Consider the following 22,063-nt stretch of genomic DNA (forward strand, 5'->3'; position numbering starts at 1 on the left):
TTCTCAGTTTAATTTGGGTGGCTTCTAGTTTTAGTTAAAATCATTTTATTCTGATTTCTGTTAAGCATATTAATGTTCAACTGTTATCTGCAAACTGTCGGAGACAAGAAATTACTTTGCAGCTGAGTTTCCAGAGTCAGAGTGGGTGTTGTCCTCAAGCCTCTTTGATGATAATTCTGCAACCTTCCTGAATCAGAGTGTGCAACTTGGGAGTGCATAGAACAGTTGCTTTTGTAGTTGTCATTGATAAGAGCTTGGAAAATGAAGATGGTATGTTCGTACAGTTTAGGATTCATACAGAATCATAGAATTGTACAGTAGTTGAGGTTGTTGGAAGGGACCTGTGGAAATCAGCTAGTCAGTTGCCCTTCCTTGGAGCAGGGCCAGCTAAAGCAGCTTGCTTAGGACTGTGCCTATTTGTGTTTTGACCATCTCCAAGCTTGGAGACTCCACAACACCTTCTGGCAACCTCTTCCAGTGTTTGCTCACCCTTACAATATACAGGATTTTTTTGTATGTTTAAACAGAATTTATTGTATTTCAGTTGGTTCCCCCTGTCACAGGATACCTCTGAGAATCTTTTTTTTTTTTTTTTCAGTGCTTGAGAGATTTCATTTGGGCACATACTTTTTCACATAATTATTTTAGGTACTTTATTTCTTTATTTCACATAGAATGCAATTTTAGTTTGCAACCTATGTTTTCATCTCTAAACTATAACGTAAGTATGTGATATGAAAAATGAGGAACTGCTAAATGAGAGTGAGTAGGATTGGTTATCAACATTATTTCAAGTACTGGTTCAAGTTCTGAAATATTGTTGATGACTGATCCCACTCACTCTCATTTAGCAGTTCCTTATTTTTCACTCTTCTTTCGCAGTTCCTCCGCTTGGTCCTCCAACAATATTTCAGAACTTGAAATACTGTTATGGTCAGCAATTTATATGGAGCATGGATAGCATGGTGATATCCTATAAATAGCAGACCCATTTAACTGGTATTTCAACTTTCAAAAATGCCATTTTTAGAGTGTTGAGTCACTAACTTTTTGTCTTCTATGAATTTTGGAATGTTACTCCATTATTTAGATTGTTTCACCTATATGGAAGAAAAAGTCAATTGGAAAGAGTCCAGAAGAAAATAGTGTGTTGACTAAGCTTTTAAATAACTCATGGTTTAGGCTTTCATAGTAAAAGAGAAATGTTGGGATTTTCCATTTCCTTTCTGTGAATTACTGAAAAGTTGTTTCTGGGTCTGAACACTTGTTTCCTTTGACAGAACATCAGAGGGACTGGTGTGGAGGATGTTTTTATCAAAACCAAAAGCGGTCTGCGTCAGTGATTGTACTGCACCCTGTGTGATCTTTCCCTTCCAAGCTGTTGGTCTCATTGCTGAGATGCTTCTTATCTTTGTCATGTGCATAAAATTATTGACTTAACCTTCTTGGTAGCAGTAACAGTTGCAGGACTTATTGATAGCAATTGTGTGCAATTTCATTTCCAGTGTCGAGATTAGATATGAAAAGAGACTGAAATGTGAATGATAAGTGAACAAAATTTTCTATTCAGCTAGAACAATATAGGATGAAAACTTTATTTTTGCAACTTGAAGGACTGGAGTATGCTTGCCAACCTTAAGGAAACAAAACACAAAAATTTTGCTTAAGCAGAAAACAAAGAAGAAATGATTACTGGGAACAAATTCTATAAGGAAGCTAAAATTAATTTCATTTGATGCAAGTTACACAGTTTTAAATATTATTAAATGGTTAGAATGGATAAATCCAAGGAATTTGTAGTAGGTTTTGCCTTGCTTTATTAAGAAAGGAAGCTTGGTGGAGCAGGCACAAAACCCAACCCTGACAGAATTGATATATGTTTCTGTTTACCCATACAAAGTTTCTGGTTTTTATAAGTCTACTATTTGTAGGCATTTTTTGGATCTCCAGTTAAAAAAAAATAAATACTTAGAGTGTAAGGGAGTGTATAGAAGAAAGGACGGATATTCACATTTTGTCTGAATAAGCATCAAGTGAACTGTTGCCAAACTTAATTTAATAGCTATGGTAGAGAAATAAGGAAATCAATAAAAGCTTAAGTGACTTGCTTCATGGTCACAACTGAAAAATATGTTAATACTAAGAATAACTGCATTTGGTGTTAGTGGAAGCTTGAATACTCTGGTATTTGTAATTTAAAATGCATTACAAGGAAGAGGAACATCTTGCCTGAATCCTTTGCATTATTAATAGCACAAATTTTCAGACTGGTTCGTTTATCACTAGATGGTGCTGTTGCCTTGAGAGAAAAAAAAAAAGTTCCAATGCATTTGATTCTTCCCCTCCTTTCACTGGGGGATGAATTCAGTAAAATAGAGGCTGAAGACTTGCTTCTTTTTTTCTTACATTGAAAAGATGAGTAATTCAAGGTGATTATACTGTTGTATAGTTTTCATTTTGGTGTGTGGTTTTTTTTTTTTTTTTTTCTTTTCCCCCAAATGAATAAGTCTGGTCTTTAGCGTGGTAATAGCAGATTTGAAATAGAGTTGTGGTCTATTGACACCCCTTTCAAGTTTGAGATAGGGTAATCTTGATATTATTTTTATGCCCGATGGTGTGAAATGAATGTAATGCTTGTTGAATCCACTAAAAGCATAATTATTGAATTTGAATGTATTGTCTTCTGATAAGCAATTGAGCAGTCATTAAAAATACTTGAATCTTATCTGTATTAGCCATATTTCAGTTGCATTAAGTTAGTGCTCTTGAGTTAGGATAAAGTGAATTATCCTATACTCTTGTTGCTAATAATTTGCAGAAAAAATGTAATAAATTGCTTTTTAGGCTTATATGCCTTACGTGATCTGGGCTGCCTTGATGGGAAGGGAGATGCCTCTTTAATGTTACTGATGAAGGTTGAAGGATCCAAAACCACACTTCTGAAACTAAAGCCTGTTTGTTAAAACTACTAGCAAATGATCAAGCCCTTTTCTTGTCTTGTCTAGGTGTCCATTGCACACATGGTTTCAATAGAACTGGATTTCTGATCTGTGCCTTTTTGGTTGAGAAGTTGGATTGGAGGTAACTTTGAATGTTAATTCCTAGGGATTTGTGGAGAGTGGCCAAAGGCATGTTTCACTTATTGTCCTGACAGCTATCCTAATGTATTCACTGTTTGTTATTTTAAAACTGCCTACTAATCTTGAGCAAACAACCTATATTGACATTATTCATATCATCCCTTGGTAGCTTAGCCTGTTTCAGTCAAGCTTTCCAGGTCCGGTAGGTCAAAAAGTCAGCTGTACTTGCTGTGTGTGGGCTTTTAGGAGTGTGTATATGTTGTATTCTGTCTCTTCCCCATGACATGTCCCACATTTTGAGTAAGAATTCAGAGTTCAGAGATGTCTGAAAGATTATTTCACTTACTTTTTCATCTTTTTCATGTAGGTTTGCATGTAGGATTTTTTTTGGTTTTTTGAGTTCTGAAGAGAAGAGATTAGCTAGAGTAACAGCAGAATGATGTACTTGCTTCTGAAGGACTGGGGGGAGACACAGTCCTTGTTTCCAGCTTGTTGTTTGACTCAAGTCTACAGCATGCATCTATACAGACTCACCTGGGGGTTTTGTGACTTAAAAATGTTGGCACCTTCATCAAGAGTAGTGATGTCTTTCAAATAACACTAGTGCGGAAAAAAAAAAAGTTGCCTATACCATGCTGGTGGGCATGACTTTTGCATGTTTGGTAGCATTCACAAAACACTATTTCCTTGCGGATGGAGTCCCGAGCAAAGCATGTTTCTTCTCAAGCCCCTTAAGCATTCTGATGATATTTCTTGTATGGTCCTTTAAGTGAAGAAAATTCTACTCCTGTTGCAGCATTTTCATATGACTGGACATACAGTTATTTGGTGCTTAGCATGTACATGCAAGCTGTTTGCAAAGAACTAGGTCATTGTTGTCTGTTAGTAAACTTGGAATAAAGGTATTGGAGTGATGGAGACAGAACACCATTAGTAGTGGGTGGCTGAATCTTGGCAGAATCTTAACTGAGTATAGGAAGTAGACAGAGATACAAATGTCTTTATAGTATGATTCTAGTTGTTCCTATGAACTAGCAGATTTGTATGCTTTTAATCCAACAATTTAAAAGTGGCATGGAATAATTAGACTCAGAATTGGTCCTTTGTTCTGGAGAGGAAATGCACTTGAATCTATTTGAATCTCCTGCTTTTATGCAGCCTCTCTTTATTTTCAAACCTCTGTGGGAAAAGCCTTAGAACTTAACAGCCGTATCTTAATTTTTTTCTTCATTCAGGTAGTTAATTGTATCAAGTTGGTTCATCTTTGTCAGATTTTTTTAACAGAACACCCAAGATATCACCAGGTAGGGAAGAGTGTCCACAGCAAAAGAATGCATTTCAGCAAGGTAGTAGTTAATGCTAACCATTGTATCAAGATAAATCCAATTTGCTGTATCATTCTTTAAAATAAGGCACTGTTATTTGCTGATGAGGAAATAAGATTTTCCTGATGGAAAAATCCATCCATATTCATTCCTTAAGCATATGATATAGGAGAGCTGCTGATGTATTGTGAATACTGAGATGTATTTTATAGTTAGAGAAAGGTCATCTAGACTGAAAGCTCTCCAGCTAGTGATCAAAATCCTTGCTCAATTCTCTTTTTCACAACTCATTTTTCCCAAAGGCTGCTTTGTTTCTAGAACTAGCAAAGTATATTTTCTTTCAGCTAGGTTTCTGTGCTTGAAATCTGTGCTGCCTCTTTTGGCTTTCATTGCCATCTATTCCAGAATAGTACAGAGTTCTTCTAATATCATCAGAGACAAATTAGAGCATCTTTCAGAGCCCATCCCTTTTGGTTTGTTTTGTCCTTTTAATGGCATTGATTACAGAAGATGCGAAACAATTTAAGAAAGATACCAAAATAAAAAATGTCTTGTGAGGAAGAAATTAGGAGTCTTAGAAAACAGAATGGGGAAGAAAGCTCTTTCTAAATAACTTGGATTCTTAAACTGTCATTTCTGAGATCCGATGACCAACTCACTCTGGAAGATGTTTTGTTTTCTACTCTTACCAAAGATCAGAAGAGAGAACCAAACTTCCTGGTTCTTAGGAATTGTTTCTGTCTCTTCTGGGAAATTGGTCTCATAAAGTTCTCAGGCTCCTTCCCAAACTGTACAGATGAGACAAAAGCCTTTTGTATTTAAATTCTCTTTTCCATTTTAGCTACATTTTTTCATTGTTCCAGTGGCAGGCTATTTTCTTATCTGAAAAAAAAATTCTTTTCACAGCATGTAATATGTGCTTTTCTAGCTTTAAGATATATGCTTGTCCAGAAGCCTAACAGGGGCATGTACCTTTTGTTATTTCTCCTCTTTTTTTTTAGCAAGATTTCTAAATGTTCATCCATGGAGCATTACTGCTCCACGCAGCCATGGTAAATTGAAGGCAGAATTATGTCCAGTGTTTTCTGTTAAACATTTTCATAGGATCTGTGACAATAGCAACAATAAAAGCCTTGTGCTGTGATTGCTGTTGTATATTTTGGAGTGCTTTCCATTTGGCTAGTAGGTGCATGACTGTTAGTTTTGGTTTCTAATTTTTTTTGTGATGCAGTCTCCAGTTTATTAAAGCAGTTAAGATTGTTACCTGTGTAGTAAAAGGCTTCTGAATCACAGGTTTTTATGAGAAGCTTCTGGAAAGAGAAGTAATTTCAAAAGATTAGGATGCTTTTTCCCAGTGTAATGGCAAAATCTCTAATGAAAGGAAAGATAATTCTTAGGGGGAAAAATATAGCCATTTTTGAATTTCAACACTTGAATTTTTCTTCATTAAGTTTGTTCATCTTTTTCTTTGGTCTTTTTTGTCTTCATTCAGTCCTTAAGTACTTACCTACAAGTCACCCATTCCTTTTCTGTAGCAATAATAAAAGTTTTACCTAGGTGACCAGCAGACCACTATTAGCTACGATAAGGAGATGAAGCAGTGCAAGCTGCAGTTACTTCTGAGAACATACGCAGTGCCTACATAATTATGCAGAATCTTGTGCAAGAGCAACTGTTGCCAGGCTGATCTAAGCATGTTTCAAATATAATGAATGTTTTTGCAATTACCAGTTTAGAATTTGTTTTAATTCTCAGTCCCAACAAATCTTGTGTTTAGTAAGGCATAACATGACTAAAACATGTAAATTAAGCATTCAAAGTAATTTTCATTTTTTATTTGACAGTATTGAGGCTGCTGTGGCTACTTTTGCTCAGGCTAGACCACCAGGTATTTATAAAGGTGACTATTTGAAGGAATTATTTCGTCGTTATGGAGATGAAGATGATGCACCGTCACCACCTGAGCTACCAGAATGGTGCTTTGATGAAGATGAAGAGGAGGACGAAGATAATGGTAAAACAGGAGGCCAAGAATCGGAACCTGGATCATCAAGCTCTTCCTTTGGCAAGAGGAGAAAAGAACGCCTAAAACTGGTATTTTTGATTAAGAACTTAATATGATAATTGCTAAACTTAATTTCTTAACTGATAACTCATAGTCATCAGTTATGATGTAATAGATGCTCTACAAGTGTCAGTGCTCTTGCAAATGAGGACTGGTAGTATTGCCTCTAACCAGGAAAAACTGCTAGATTCGTTGTGAGCTTTCTTACGTTTCCTGTATGAACCTTGCAGTTGTAAAAATTACTTGATTTTTCTAATATAACAATTTTTTCTTTTTAGTTGAGATAGTAAAGTGCTTTTTACTTATTCACTCTGTCTTTAGAGGTGAAATGTTGGGGGGTGTGCGTGTGAACAGTTTTTACTTCTTTTTTGTATCCATGTGGATGAAATCCAAAATTTTTTTAATTCAGTGCTCATTTTGGTAAATATTCTTACTTTTGGAAATTTGGGAAGATTGAGAATTGGATTAGCAAGAAGCAGTATGCGCTTAAAAACCCCACAGCAGCTTTGAAATTATATTTTGTTCAAAGCTGTTTTAACTGTATAATGATAAGAAATATGGCTGATCACTTATTGTGGTAATTTTGACATATATCTGCATAATTCTGGTGAAATAAGTTACTGTAGTTATTATAGTACAGAACTAATAGTCAAGTACAAAGAATATACTTGTATCATCTGAAGACTAATGGCTCAGTTCTCTCCAAATTCCTGACTTTTTTTTATTTGCAGATAAAGTAGGGAAGAATGTTGCTGAGTGCAAAAATAGATTCAGTTCTTCTTGCATAATACTGAATTATTTTACTTGCATGCTGAGGTGTGTTTGTTTGCAAACACTTTGAAATCCTTATATGAAATATGCTGCAAAAATGCATTTTGTTGTTACTGCAGCTGCTCAGCATGTTTTATAGATGGAGTATGGAAAAAAATAGTCAGACATGAATACAGAATCTAGTCCAAAGAAGCAAGATGAATTTTGAAAACTGTCAAATAGTTCATCAGCTGGAATAAAAAATTGCCCACACTGTAAAAATCCATAGTAAAAATATATTTAGGGATATGGCCACTACTGCCATTAGCCTTGTATTAAAACATTGATATCTAAAAAAATGTATTTGGACTAGAACCTCAAAACTGGTTTTTTGACTTGACTTTGGATGTAGTAGCAAATGAGGTGTGATTGTGAGATCCAATGACAGCCTCTTTTCAGCAAGTATAAAACTAAACCGATCTGTTTAACAGGAATCTTGATACTGGCTTCCCAGGCTTTTTCTTATCTGCCACCATAGTTTTTTTGAAAGCTGGAAGCTAAATTATATGAATAAGCATATTAACAACTAAAAGTTAATTGTGAGTTAGAGAACTTATGAAAGAACGAACCATCTAGTTAATATGCATATTCGTATAATTCAGTTTTGCAGCTCTGGAGGAACATTCTTTGACATGAAGAGGAGAAACGGGGATAATTCTTTACCATGGTTCTTGGCTGGCAGTTTGGACTGCTTCTTAACTCAATAGATCTGGACACAATCTATTTGTGATTCCTTGTAAATATGTGATCTACAGGGGGAATGATTATCAGGTAAATACTTCTTGCTCAGATTTTCTTATTTTACTGTCTAAAGGGCTAAATTTTCAGCATTATGTTGATTTCCTGCAGCAGATGTCTTCAGCCTTCTAATTTGACTCTTTCTCTAAACACCTAGGCATAGACAGTGTCAAACAAGATGTGACTGTGGTGATAGTGGTCTTCTGAAATGTTTTCATTTTGATCCAAATCTTTGTGGGGACAGAAGAAAAGTTTAGGGGTAGAGGAGGAGACACCTCCCAGGCATCTTGCTAGGATGATGAATAGTCAGAAGCAATTGCCCAGCTAGCCTGCAAAGTGAAGTTAGAACGCTGTCCGCTTCAGGAATTCCTTCTTGGATGTTAGAAACTTTACTGCAACATCTTTCACTAAAACTTCCATATTTTGATGTTGAAAAGTCTTGACAGCCTTTCTTTTCTACACTACAGAAACTGTGGGAACCGTTAGAACTAATGCCATTACAGTTTTCTTCGTCATCGCCTGAATGTAGTTGACAGGTAACAGCAAATCTGTTTGCTGTAGTCTCGGATGCTACACAGGAAATCCAAACATGTTTTGACTTTGTCAGTGCATGCCATAATGATTGTAGCATCAAAGCAACATTATTAACTGACACAGAATCTCACTTCAGGAAAAAAAAATCTTCAGGCAAAAAATACTTAGAATCATAGAATCGCTTTGGTTGGAAAAGACCTTTAAGATCATCAAGTCCAACCTTTAACCTAACCCTGCCATCCCACCACTAAACCATGTCCCTAAGCACCTCATCTATCCTTCTTTTAAATACCTCCAGGAATGGGGACTTGACCACCTCCCTGGGCAGCCCATTCCAGAGCCTGATAACCCTTTCTGTGAAGAAGTTTTTCCTAATTTCTAGCCTAAACCTGCCCTGGTGCAACTTCAAACCATTCCCCTACTTGATTTTGCAAATAGGACAAAACCTTACAGTTCTGAGCCAGAACCTTCAAACTTTTCATGGGTCAGCTGAATCTTTTACTGTTTGTTAAGGAATGCCATCTGTCCTAGTCCCATGTAAGCTGTGTATTTCACAGGCATTACAGGGTGTAATATGTAGTGCTTCTAAAATGGATAGTTATATCTCAAACAGTCTGGAAGAGATGGTAGCTGTTAATGATTTTCTTCATGAATTTTGAACGTAGGTGTCTTATGGTCATCCGTGAGACAGAGGGAAACCATTAAACCTCATGGTTGACATAGCTATAGTTAGAAATAGTTAGCTATAGTTAGAAATAGTTATTTAACTATTGAAGTACATTGATTCTAAATATTAGTGACTTTGTTTTTTTCTGCCTAACCTACTTTGGTTTTGCCAAAGTTTAACCCCTGCGCTTACTGTTCTGCCCGTGGGTGTCTTGATGGATATGGGAAAAGATTATTTTCTGATTTTGCAGCAGTATTTTACATACTTGAATACTGATGTCATTTCCTTCTAGCCTTCTCTTTCTCCACATTAAATGCCAATTTGTTCACTTTTTCCCTATAGTCCATATTTTCTATACTTCTTGTCATTCTTTGTGGTCTGTCATGCTGAGTCACATTTTTCTGAGACTGTGGTGCCTATAACTGAACATAAGCCTCTAGTTGAGGCCATCCTAGTTCTTACTAGGGAGGAATTAATTTCACATGTCTTAAGGCTAATGCTTCTGTTTATATATCTCAATATAATTGCCTTTTACAAGACAGAACAATACTAATTCAGCTTTTGGTCTCTTGTTGCCTCTGTATCTTTTTCTCTAATTATCTACCATTGTGTGTTTGTATAATTGCTTATTCCTTATTAAGTGTAGAACATGTTTATACTGATTTGCACAGTGTTTTTTCCAGCCCATTCTTAAAATTAAGGATAACACTGAATTCTTAAGCTACCATCACAGTCTGTATCCCTGTTACGAAATTTATAGTTGTCACAAAAATAAGAATATGCTAATAGGAAATTTAGGAAAAATAAATTAATTCTTTTATACCTAAACCAGACTCTGCAGATCTTCCTCAATATATTCTTCCATTTTGTTAGTGAAACACTAACTCCTCTGAACCTGGTTTTGAAACAGGTTGCTCTTCTCTTTTATAGAAGTTACATCTACCACATGTTTTCTGAGTTCTTCTATGAGAACAAGACAAGCAAACAAAAGACAAGCTAAGACAAAAGCCAGCATCAAAAGATGTGCTATTTCCTGCTTCTCCCGATTCTGTGAAGCCTGTTGCATCACCAGATCCGAATCATTAGTTGAACACCGTTGTTACTGAGTGACAGTCAGTATGATATTGTTGTATCTTTCTTGCTTCTACATGCCTAGAGGCGGTTCTTGTGATTTTGGTCCTGTATTTCTGGATATTAAGTCTAAGCTGATCAGTGTAACTCCCTGGCTCTCTCTTCCTCTTTTAGAAGATGCAGACTCTCTCTCTTCCTGACATGTTTTGGAATATTTCTCGTCCTCTGGAAGGCAGTCTCTGAGCGTATTGGCACTTGGTCAAGCCTGAGTAGTTGAAGATGGCTATCGCCCAGGCCTGGTGATAGCCACTGGGGTCAGGGAGGTGTGTGTTTGGGGCTATTCCCACCCACCCACTCTTCCAGGTGGTGTTTAGGATCTGAACCAACACTAGATGATACAGTTTGCCACTTCCCCTTCAGCTGAAGTGATAGGTGGAGGGATATGGTGGCAAGTGGGGAGAGCTTGCTTGGTACAGACGATGTGAAGGTTGTGCAGAATGTAGACACTAACTGCATGTAGTTACCTTGGATCCACTAGGGCTTGTCACTCTTGTCTCAGTAGCAGCGCTGAGGACCTGAGGTGTTCCTGCTGCGCTGAGTGCTCTGGCCTCTCTGCACTGTGTTCTTCAGTGCCCTGTTTCCATGGGGGTTGTTAGCTCAACAGTGGTGCAGAAAGCGTATGAATCTGGCTCAGTTTTGGCACCTTATCCAAGGAAATATCCTTATGAAACCTGGAGTGCTGAGTTAGCCAAGCATGGATGCCCGAGTGACTCACATTGGTTTTGTAGTTTGTTACCTAGTGAGTATCCTTGAGGCAGATAATCTACAAGAGACACTTCCAAATGGCAGGCACCAATTTCATGCTTATGACTTTTTCTTTTCTGGAAAGTCTCTCCTGTTGCCTACCTTTTGCTTTGATCTTAGCAGTCGTACTGCGGTCCTGCTTTCCCTGTGCTCGCCTTGTTCCTTCTGATTTCATTGTGCTGGTACTAGTGCTGACTCATCCTATGGTGAGCTAGTTTAGGATACTAATTTGGCAGATCATCTTGAGTGCCATCATGCAGCACATCCAGGACAACCAGGTGATAAGGCCCAGTCAATGTGGGTTTATGAAAAGTAGATCCTGCTTGACTACCCTGGTCTTCTTCCGTGACAAGGTGGCCCACTTAGTGGATGAGGGAAAGGCTGTGGATGTAGTGTACCTGGCCTTTAGTGAAGCCTTTGACACCATTTCCCACAGTGTTCTACTGGAGAAAGTGGGTGCCCATGGTCTGGACAGGCATAGTCTTTGCTGGGTAAAAGACTAGCTGGATGTCTGGGTCCAAAGGGTGGTGGTGAATGGAGTTAAATCCAGTTGGAGACCAGTCACAAGTGGTGCTACTCAGGGCTCAGTGCTGGGCCAGTTCTGTTTAACATCTTTATCAACGACCTGGACAAGGCAATTGAGTGTACCCTCAGCAAGTTTGCAGATGACACTAAGCTGGGTGGGAGCCTTGATCTGCTTGAGGGTAGGAAGGCTCTACAGAGGGATATGGATGGGCTGGATTGATGGCCTGCAACCAATTGTGTGACGTTTAACAAGGCCAAGTGAGGGTCCTGCACTTGGGTCACAACAACCCCATGCAATGCTACAGGCTTGGGGAGGAGTGGCTGGAAAGCTGCTTGGCAGAGAGAGGTCTGGGGGTACTGCTTGACAGCCAGCTGCATATGAGCCAGCAGTGTGCCCAGGTGGCCAAGAGGGCCAACAACATCCTGGCCTGTATCAGAAATAGTGCGGCCAGCAGGAGCAGGGAAGTGATCGTGCCCCTGTACTCAGTGCTGGTGAGGCTGCACCTCCAACATCAGTTTTGGGCCCCTCAGTTCAAGAAGGACATGGAGGCGCTGAGTGTGTCCAGAGAAGGGCAACAAAGCTGGTGAAGGGTCTGGAGCGCAAGTCTGATGAGGAGCAGCTGAGAGAACTGGGGTTGTTTAGCCTGGAGAAGAGGAGGCTGAGGAGAGACTTTATTGCCCTCTACAACTCCCTGAAAGGAGGTTGCAGCCAGGTAGTTGTTGTTGTTGTTCTGCCAAGTAACAAGGGATAGGACAAGAGGAAATGGCCTCAAGTTTTGCCAGGACAGGTTTAGATCGGACATTAAGAACAATTTCTTCACAGCAAAGTGTATCAGACACTGGAACGGTCTATCCAGGGAAGTGGTTGAGTCCCCATCCCCGGAGGTATTTAAAAGATGGGTAGACGAGGTGCTTAGGGGGACGTGGTTTAGAAGTGGACAGGTATGGTTGGACTCAATAATCTTAAAGATCTTTTCCAACCAAATGATTGTGTGATTCTATGATTTCATCAGTAGTATGCAGCTAGATTTGTTAAGGCAGGTTTCAAGAATTTTAGAGAACAGATATGAAATACTCGTATCGTTATTTCTAGGATTCATAGCTCAACAGGTGAAACTATGCTTTGATCTTCTTAATCTGCACTGAGAATTTATTTGAGATGCTGTTGAAATAAGTCTGGTTGATTTGGGATTTCTATAGAAATCTTTAATTATGTAGCTTTGTAGACCTGATGGCTTTAATGTGTTCTGTTGTACAGAATTTGTTTTTATTCCACTTGGCATCAAACCTTTTCTGGAATAGACAAGTTATTTCAGAGGTTTATTTTCAGTATTCTTTTACTGATCTTTGCTTAGGCTTTTCAGTGGCATTCAGGTGAGCACTTCCAGTTTAGTAATCTGGTTTAGATTGAGAAGAAAATTATGCTAATGTATTTTTATACATTTTGTTACAAACCAGCTGTTTATGTTTTCTTGTTTGTTAAGAAGTTTGTCCTAGATCAACTGAGAACCCTTTAAGTTTGCTGCTGCAGAAGTACATTTATTCTTTCAATTGTTTTCCCTCAAGTGTAAGTTTAATTTTTGAGACATATAACATGGTAGATCACTCAGGTGGAGATGAAATCCATGTAACTGAACTTCTTGTACTGGAATTGCCATCTAGGTCTGATAAAATTAACATTTAATTGAAAACATGCATCTCAAAGATTTGGAGGGAGAAAAGTAGGAATTAACATCTTCATCTGCTGAGATTTTTGCTTAAAACCCCCCCCACCAAAACCTTCATGTCTAAATATGTTCCCCAGTGACTTTAGTTTACTAATTACCAGGGTACTTATGTTTATCTCACATGTTAGACCTCTACTGTTAGTGACCAGCTCTTACTTTCCACGAATCAAGGAAAGCACAGAATTGTTGGTCTAGAAATACTATTTATATAATAATAAATATTTAACATTTCATAGGATAATTTTGTCCTTAGTTTCCAGTTTACTTATTTTGAGGCCACACTTTTTGACACACTTAAAAGTGGTGTCGTAAAGGCTTCTGCCAGAAAGAGTATTGTGACCTTTAACGTACAGTGATTTGCTTCAAGCTTACAATACTGTTTAAGTTCAGATTCTCATCCACAAATAGATGTCTTGCACTACCTTATTATTATATAATATTTTGTGTACTAAGGATGATTAATTTGATCCCTGAAAATTTACTACTAAATACTTGATACTAGTGTACTTTCTTTTTAAAGAAAACATTTTGGTTACAAATGAAAAATAACGAGTCAGACTGATGCTGTAGCTTGATGTGAGAACCTCTTGAGAGTACCAGCTAAACAGTGCCTATCACTTGCCTTTTACCTCCTTTTAAATTTATTTTTAATTATTTTTTTATCTTTTCTCCCATAAATAACTCATTTCAGTTTCTGGGTTCATAATATGGCTCACCAGTGAGTTTACTGGCCAAGCTCAGCTCGTGTATCTTGGTATTTGAGGGTAAATCTTTAAGGAATATTTAAGCTACTATTGCTCATGAGGGTCAAGACTTAATCTTGTATTGACATGTTCTGATCTGCTTTTATGAAGGCTTAAATACTTTTTTTTTTTTTTTAAATTTAGGGTGCAATTTTCTTGGAAGGAATAACAGTTAAATGTGTGACCCAGGTGACAACACAACCAAAGTTAGGAGGAATACAGCAAAAATGTCAGCAGTTCTGTGGATGGGAAGGGTATGAGAAGATTTAGAACTTGTTTATTTACCCTGTCTTGGAAATAAGTGTTATGTTTCTAGTTTTGCAGAAGGAAGCAGCTCATTGTAAACATGAAAACAGGTGACTATTTCTGGATGGATAAAAAAAAAAGCAAGCTTCAAAAATAGTCAGTAGTGAAACAGATGAGGATTTTGCATTGTACTATGAAATGGAACGATCAACTGTTGATATTAAGAAACAAGATTCTAGAACTGCTTTTCCATTGAGATAACAAAATGTTTTCAGATGAATTGTTGCTGTGCACATTCCAGATGTCCATGTATTTGTGTAAAATTTAGTGCTTGCTCAAGAATTAGACTTATTTATACAACTGCTATTACACTTCAATATTGAGGTATCATACTCATTTTTATAGTCAACTCAGATTTGTGTCCGGTGTTAATGAGAACGTTTTTTTTTTTAATGTCTCTGATTCTGAACTCCTCCTTTCCAAAGCCGTTGATCCAGGGAGTTGCTCACAGTGCTTCCTAACTTGCTGATTCTTATAGTTCTTCTAGTGCTTGCGATTTTGAATTCAAATATCTCTTCCTCGAAAGTTAAAACTTCAACGTTCCACATAATTTAGTGTTTTGTCATAAACAAATACCCATGTTCTTATCAGATAGGCATTTGATTCCTCTTGCAAAATACCTTACTGGAGAAGATCTTCTAACTTGAAGTTAACCTTGCAGTAAGTCTGGTACAAGGTGACTTCAATCTAATGTAAAAAATGCATTGCCTTGTGTGACTATTTATTGCAGAATATTAATAAACATGGTGGGGTTTTGGGGTTTTTTTTAGGTCTGGATTCCCTGGAGCACAGCCTGTTTCCATGGACAAGCAAAATATTAAATTTTTGGAGCAGAAGCCATACAAAGTTAGCTGGAAAGCAGACGGCACTCGGTAAGTTTATTTTAAATGAAAAAGAAACACCCAGTAAATTGGGTAGACGGTTTGTATTTTCTCAGGAAAGTGAATTGCTTGTACAAAGGACAAAGCGTATTCTAACAGCAAAACTGATTCCAGAGATTAATTTTTTTGCTGTCTTGGTTACCAACATTTGCCGAAGTTTGTGGCCAAGTTTCTTTTTAGCAGCTGTTCTGTTAAATGTGTGTACTTTCATTCTTCTCCATAACCCTTGGCCTTTCTGTTCGCCAAGACTTGCCACCAAGGTCTTAGGATAGTCTAAGATAACAGTAAGAGTTTGTTAAGCTAAAGAATTTGTTTATAAAAGCTAAATTAAAACTTCGAGTTGATCCTTCAGAAGCTGGCTAGTATTAGAAATGTCACAGGTTTTTTTTGTTTTTTTTTTTTATTCTTGCTGTGATCCTTTATTCAAACTTGTAGTTCTGATCAGCCGAAGAGTCAATAGTTTCATCTTCCCTAACCAATTCTCTTACATTCATTGTAAGGGTGACTTTTCTTTATAACAGACTACAACCTGATTGGATTGATATCTTCAGTGTTGTTATTGTCTTGTCTTTAATTTCTCCAGTATTCTCATGTTAGTATTTCAAAGTAGGAGAAATGCCATACATCATCAAATACAGAATGCCAAAACACTTTTTTCTCTGATTGTAACTGGTTATAGATTGGTCTCAACAACATGAAACTCAGCTGTCTAAACATGTGCATTTGGTATCATCAGGTATCCTTTCATTGCATTGTCTCGTATGAAAAAGCCATGTCACATGGGGTCTCTTGCCTTTACACCCAGCAGCTTGGATGAGGTATAGAAAGTATTTGCTATTCACATTGAAGTAAACCCCCAAATGTTAGGTGCCCTGTTTCCTTGTACTCTTGCAAAGAGGTACTGTGGCCCTTCATGCAAACAAATAATTGTTGAGTAAAATTCCAAACCTTTAAAATCATCCTTATTTGCATAGGACTGAATATTTTTAGTAGGTTGGAACATTTTTGAAATTACAACCATTTTCTTGAGGTTTTGAAATCATCATCAATGAGGATTGATATTTGAACCTTCTGTTTTTCTTCAGTATTTTTGGTTTCAAAACTAAAATCAGGAATCCCAGATGTTAATGGAAATGGTTTTAACCTATACTACTGTTCTGGTTTCAGATGGGATAGAATTAATTTTCTTCCTAGTAGCTGTGGTTTGGATTTAGCATGAGAATAATGTGATAACACACCAATGTTTTAGTTGTTGCTGAGCAGTGCTTACACCAGTCAAGGACTTTTCAGCTTCCCCTGCTCTGCCAGGTGCACAAGAAGCTGGGAGGGGGCACAGCCAGGACAGCTGACCCCAACTGGCCAAAGGGCTATTCCATACCATATGACATCATGCTCAGTATATAAGCTGGGGGGAGTTGGCCGGGAGGCAGTGATTGCTGCTCGGGGACTGGCGGGGTGTCAGTTGGTGGGTGGTGAGTGGTTGCATCACTTCATTTTTTTCCTGGGTTTTGTTTTTCTTTCTCTTTTTGTTGTGTTCTCTTTCATTATTTATTATTATTATATTTCCATTATTAAACTGTTCTTATCTCAACCCACAAGTTTTCTCACTTTTGCCCTTCCAATTCTCTCCCCCATCCCACTGGGAGGGGAGGGTGAGCGAGCGGCTGTGTGGTGCTTGGTTGCTGGCTGAGGTTAAACCATGACAGCTACTCTTAGCATTTAGATCGCAACCTTCCTTTTTGTTGTGGGTGCTATCTTGAGGTAATTAATAATGTCCTATCATAGTCGGTAGTGTCTCAGTAACAGGAAGAATTTAAGTTGTGTGACACATCTCATTCATTTCAATAGCTTGATTTTTATTTCTAAAAGATGTTCTTTATATACGGTAGTATTTAAGCAATTGTAATCTGTGCAAAGTGGAATGACTTCAGGTTTTATTCACTTAGAGCAATTGAATAGATTTGTAACCTTCTTTGACTTGATCAGAAAAAGTGCAATTACAATGAATGCACACATGGTAAGAGGAGAACTGTTACGCTCACATGTGCGTGGTGCTTTAGACTAGCAAAAGAGTTCAGTATTGACACATGTACAAGTTAGAAGGCATCAGTTGGGTGGATGAAATGTATGCTTTCAAAAACAGGAGGTAAGATTTTCTGTTTTCAAACTGGTGAAGTTAAAATACTGGTTTTGTGTATAGCTATGGGTAAAAGGAGTTTTGTTTTAACAGTGCATTGGGAAGCATTCTCCTTCCAGGTGCTGAGACAACAAAGTACAGGTTTGATACTAAATAAAAAAGCTGTGTGGGCTGTCTGCTAAAGTTTTTCCTGCATTCTTTATTCTGCATTATTTATTTTGCTAGGTCTGTTATCTTTAGTAATAGAACGGAGTATCCTAGATAACAAAAACCCTGAAAAATATGGGGAATTGGGTGTTTTACAACACTTACCAAGTGGCTCTACATGGAGTCAGTCAGGGTTCAGCACAATTCAGCACAATTCAGCCCAAACTAAGCTGTCTCCTATAAAAAAAAAAAACAACAAAAACCCAAACCAAAACGAAAACCAAAAAAAAACCCAAACACAACAAAACCCAAACCCCTTCAGGTGTCTCTCATCTAAAGAGTTTGTACTTCAACGGTTTATTAGCTTGGGCAAAGCATGGTGTGAAAGTACAAAGTCAGCTTGCACTCAGTATGGCATTCAAGCATTAAGAAATGGGTGGGAATATTTGGCTTATTAACGTTGGCTGGCTGTATGCACAAGCTCTTGGGTAATGCGATGCAGGCGTTCTCAGGGTGCAAGGTTACAGAAACATGGTGTTGGGACATGCAGGCTTATTCTCAGAGCACTACAGTGCATTCAAAAGCTGCTGAGCCTAAACAAGTGAAGTCAGCCAACTTAAACTGACCATGCAAAGAGCCAGATGGGAGTCTTTGTATTTATTATGCTTTTAATCTCCATTCCAGATATACTGCCCATGGACTTGACTTGTATAACTATGAAAATACGTTTACAAAGTATTAATGTCCGTGCAGCTCAGATGTTGGTAATCCATGCCTTTTTTCACAGTTTAGTCCTTCAGGAAGCCTTTGTTTTAGGGATGGTTTTACACTAGTATTTTAGTATGTATTAAAGACAGTTTATGGAAATGTTTTTATATAATTTAAGACTATTGCTTCAAGAAATAGTAATAGCAGAAAATAATTCTGTTTTTAAAATAATTTTACAGAAGGGCATTTGATATTAAAGGAAAAATTGCTTCATCTGCAGTGTCTCTAGTGCACATTGCCACTGAAGAATAATCTGTTCAAAACTGTGGGTCGTTAGCTAATACAGATTGGTACGTCTTAGAACAAATACTAAGATGCTGTAAAATTGCAATTAGTGCTATTCCATAGGGTTGTAAGCTGGTTTTCCACATTCCTTTTTTTGTCTGCATTTTTAATATGAATGGTCTTTCTTTGTCGTATCTTCGCTTATTCATTTGGAAAATCGAAGTCTTATGGAATATTCTTATTTTCTTAATCAAAGGTACAGGATGCATACATTCTGAATGCTAGAATAATTATATAGAAAATAGTAGCGTACCTGTAAGACTGCCTTTTGTGAAAGAAATTGAAGTGCACATGTAATTACTTGTAGGGTTTTTCAGTATTTTGGACATTCAGTCTTGTGTTTTTAGAGTTCTAGAGTGGTGACAAACCAGAATGGATGAAGAATAAAACAGATGGAACTAAATAGTTCCTTTACATTTTCTCTAAACATAGTAACTTGTAGTTGATCATGGTGATACACAGACTGATAGGTATATTCAGAGAAGAAAATGGTGCTACAAAGATCCAGTGTTAATAAAATTCAGCTGAAGGTACGTCGTGAAAGAGAGATTAAAGGTGAAAACCTGAGCTATTATTTGGCATTTAGACACTGTGCATGATAGCTACCCTAATCAACAATGAAAAATGACTATGCCAGTTTTTTACATTGGATGTGCTTCTAATTATTTTGTTGTTCTCCAACGATCTGGACTGCATATGCAATTAAACAGATTTTCATTAATTATTCTGAATGCTTGTGTTGACAGGCGTGACCTTCCTGAATTTAGTATTAAGACATCAGTTAGTGGAGATCCATTTATGGATCCCCTGCTTACTTTACCTGGAGATGAAACCCCTGTCATCAAATATCTCTGGAGCTATTCTGTTAAGTGTGGTTTAGATGCAACAGTCTAGGGTTTGCCTATTCCAGTATTATTTGGCTTGTATATGTGTTTTTTTGTTTTGTTCTCTCTCTTTGCTTAAAAAAGCACTGCTGTTTCATTGACCTGATTGGACTTACAGAAAAGCAGATGCTTACCTAATAACTTCATAGTATACTTTCTCACTTAAATAAAGCACTCTCATCTCAGTTAATAGCAATATTTGATCAACTTAGCCAAATTTCTTAAATTTCACCATTGTTAAATTACCTGCATTTTATTCCTGTAGCAGTAGTTTTCTCTAGAGGTTTCATGGCAGAAGCCTTTATTTGTAGATTGTCTTAACTCATATGTAGTGTAATTTCACCGAGGACTTTTACTTTTCTCCAAAGGCATTTGCTATTCCTAGATTTCAGCTGGAGCTGAACTTTTACACTTCTGGTTTAAGAGCTGTGGTGTTGTTGGGTTTTGTTTGTTTGCTTGTTTTTTAGTGGTAGAACAGTGCATGTTTTCTTGCTTTCTTAGTATTGTTACGTTTCTCTACTCGTAATTTTTTTTTTTTAAAAAGGAGGTATTTCCCTAAATGAAAGAACATTAATTATCATCTTGTGTTGACTAAATAATGTGAAATTGAGCAGTTACATTATTTGACAGAGATTCTATAAAATATTTTGGGGAAATTTACTGGAGTAGTATCTTACACAATTTTGTAAATGTGTGGGTTCTGAGTCTGGTTTGGATCAAAACTCATCTTCCTCCATTCTCTTGGAGCCCTGCGTTCAAAATCTTCTGACTTAATCCTTGCTTAGTCTGGCCTGATTTACAGAGTTTGTGCCTGCACCGTGGTCTTGCTTGTTCTGTGCTTGGTTTCCAGAGCCCTGTTCCATGCACATCAGCAAGGCACACCTCCTTGTTCCTACTCCAGCTTTCCTTCTGGAGCATGTTCGCTCCAAAGGGAAATGCAGTGTGAACAAGTACTTCTCCCTGCCTGTTTATAGGTGCCTATCTGTTTGCATTTCAGGTTTAAATAAATGGACTTAAAAAAGCTTTGGAGCTCACTTAGCATTGACTGTCTTTGGAAAAAATATTTCCTTTGTGCCAGCTATTTGTGTGTATGTAAATATTATATGCAACTCCGTTTTGGGGAAAAACACCTCTAAAATCATAGTGCTTTAAATTACTATTATAAGAAAATAAATCGCCTAAAACTACAGCTAGTCTGACTGGTTTGGTGTGAATTCTATCCTGTATATTTATTGGAACAGTTGTCAAACCTCTGGTGTCTTAGAAATAATCTTAATGCTAATCTATTCATAAGGCATAGAAATCCAAAGGGCATATTTCCTGCTACTAAAACCATGCCTTTTGGCTTTGTTGAGATGAAATATACCTTGTATGTTAACAGTAGCTATAGGGTACGTATGGCTTTACAAATGTATGCAATTCTGTAGTGCTGTGTTTCCAAAATAGTAGTTGCTATCTGAAGAAGATAATTGTAACAGTATGTTCAAGGCACACTGTATGACTCTCTATTACCAACTTTCTACTGTAAAGTGATTAACCCAGGTGGTTAGCGGCTTGCTGTATCCCTTGATATGTATCTCATTAATACTGTTTGTAGCAGATGTTTGTTCTAATGAGTGGAGCTGAATGTTCAGAGAGGAGCAGGGCTGGTAAAGTAATGAGACACCAGTTTTGAAAAAAAGACTGTTACCACTAAGAATAATAAAAAGCTTTAAAATGTCTGTGGAATAATTCAAGTTAATACAATCAAACAGGACTAGGTTTTATAGTGGTAAAATGTGACCTGAACTAAATGCAAGCTATTAAGGGGTGTAAGTTATTTTCCTACATTTGTATGAGTACCTTTTTATTTTTCGCATCTGTACACATGCAGTTGTAGTAAGAAATAATAAATATGATCATAATACTATGGCTGTTCAATTATGGTAAGGCAGCTATTTAAAAAAATGCAGAACAGGTAGTTCTTGCCAAAGGCTATTATATTTGAAAAATATTCATGCAAATTTGATGGCTTGCAGATAACTAAACGTGAACAAGTAGATACAGAATGTAAAGCAGTTCTTTGAGAATTGCTGCTAATTGTATAAAAGGTGTTTGTAACAAAATAGTTGGGAACACCTCTGAAATTAGTTATTTTTTTCATGATTAGCAAATTACTTTTTAGAAAAAGGCCTGTTGCCTAAATAATTCTTATTTTGTTGGTATCATAGTGCAAAATAAAAAGAGTAAAGCTACCTTTAACTGTATGATAAAGACTGGTGGCCAAATTCTTGGATTGTGTTTGTTAATTAAATAATTTTGATTTATCCAAAGCATGTAAGTTACTATATTATCCAACTTACGATAGCTTCCCAGGTTTCTTCTGTTTAGTTTTTTGTACAAATTGAAGAAAATATCTGTTTTTGTTAAGAACTTGGAAATTATTTGCAGTTGCCGCCTCTTCAGAAACATAATTGTGAACATTGCTTGAAGGAATTCTACTTGGGTATGTTTTAAGATAACTTTTCAGGCATGTTGTTAAAATGTAGTGAAGACAAGGTAAAAGTTTTTCCCTGAATTTGCATGG

General features: G+C 37.1%; 1 protein-coding gene across 2 annotated transcripts in view; it reads left to right on the forward strand.

Annotated features, from left to right (window-relative positions):
* Positions 1 to 22,063, forward strand: part of RNGTT (RNA guanylyltransferase and 5'-phosphatase) — a 188,331-nt gene that overhangs the window by 12,772 nt on the left and 153,496 nt on the right. For both annotated transcript variants that reach the window (XM_009648891.2, XM_009648884.2), the window contains exons 5-8: positions 3,006 to 3,081; positions 6,250 to 6,499; positions 14,234 to 14,343; positions 15,166 to 15,267. In XM_009648891.2, the coding sequence (XP_009647186.1) occupies positions 3,006 to 3,081; positions 6,250 to 6,499; positions 14,234 to 14,343; positions 15,166 to 15,267 (538 nt within the window). The remainder of the gene's footprint in view (positions 1 to 3,005; positions 3,082 to 6,249; positions 6,500 to 14,233; positions 14,344 to 15,165; positions 15,268 to 22,063) is intronic.

The sequence above is a fragment of the Egretta garzetta genome, unplaced genomic scaffold, assembly GCF_000687185.1.
Source record: "Egretta garzetta isolate BGI_Z169 unplaced genomic scaffold, ASM68718v1 scaffold430, whole genome shotgun sequence".
NCBI classification, from domain to species: domain Eukaryota; kingdom Metazoa; phylum Chordata; class Aves; order Pelecaniformes; family Ardeidae; genus Egretta; species Egretta garzetta.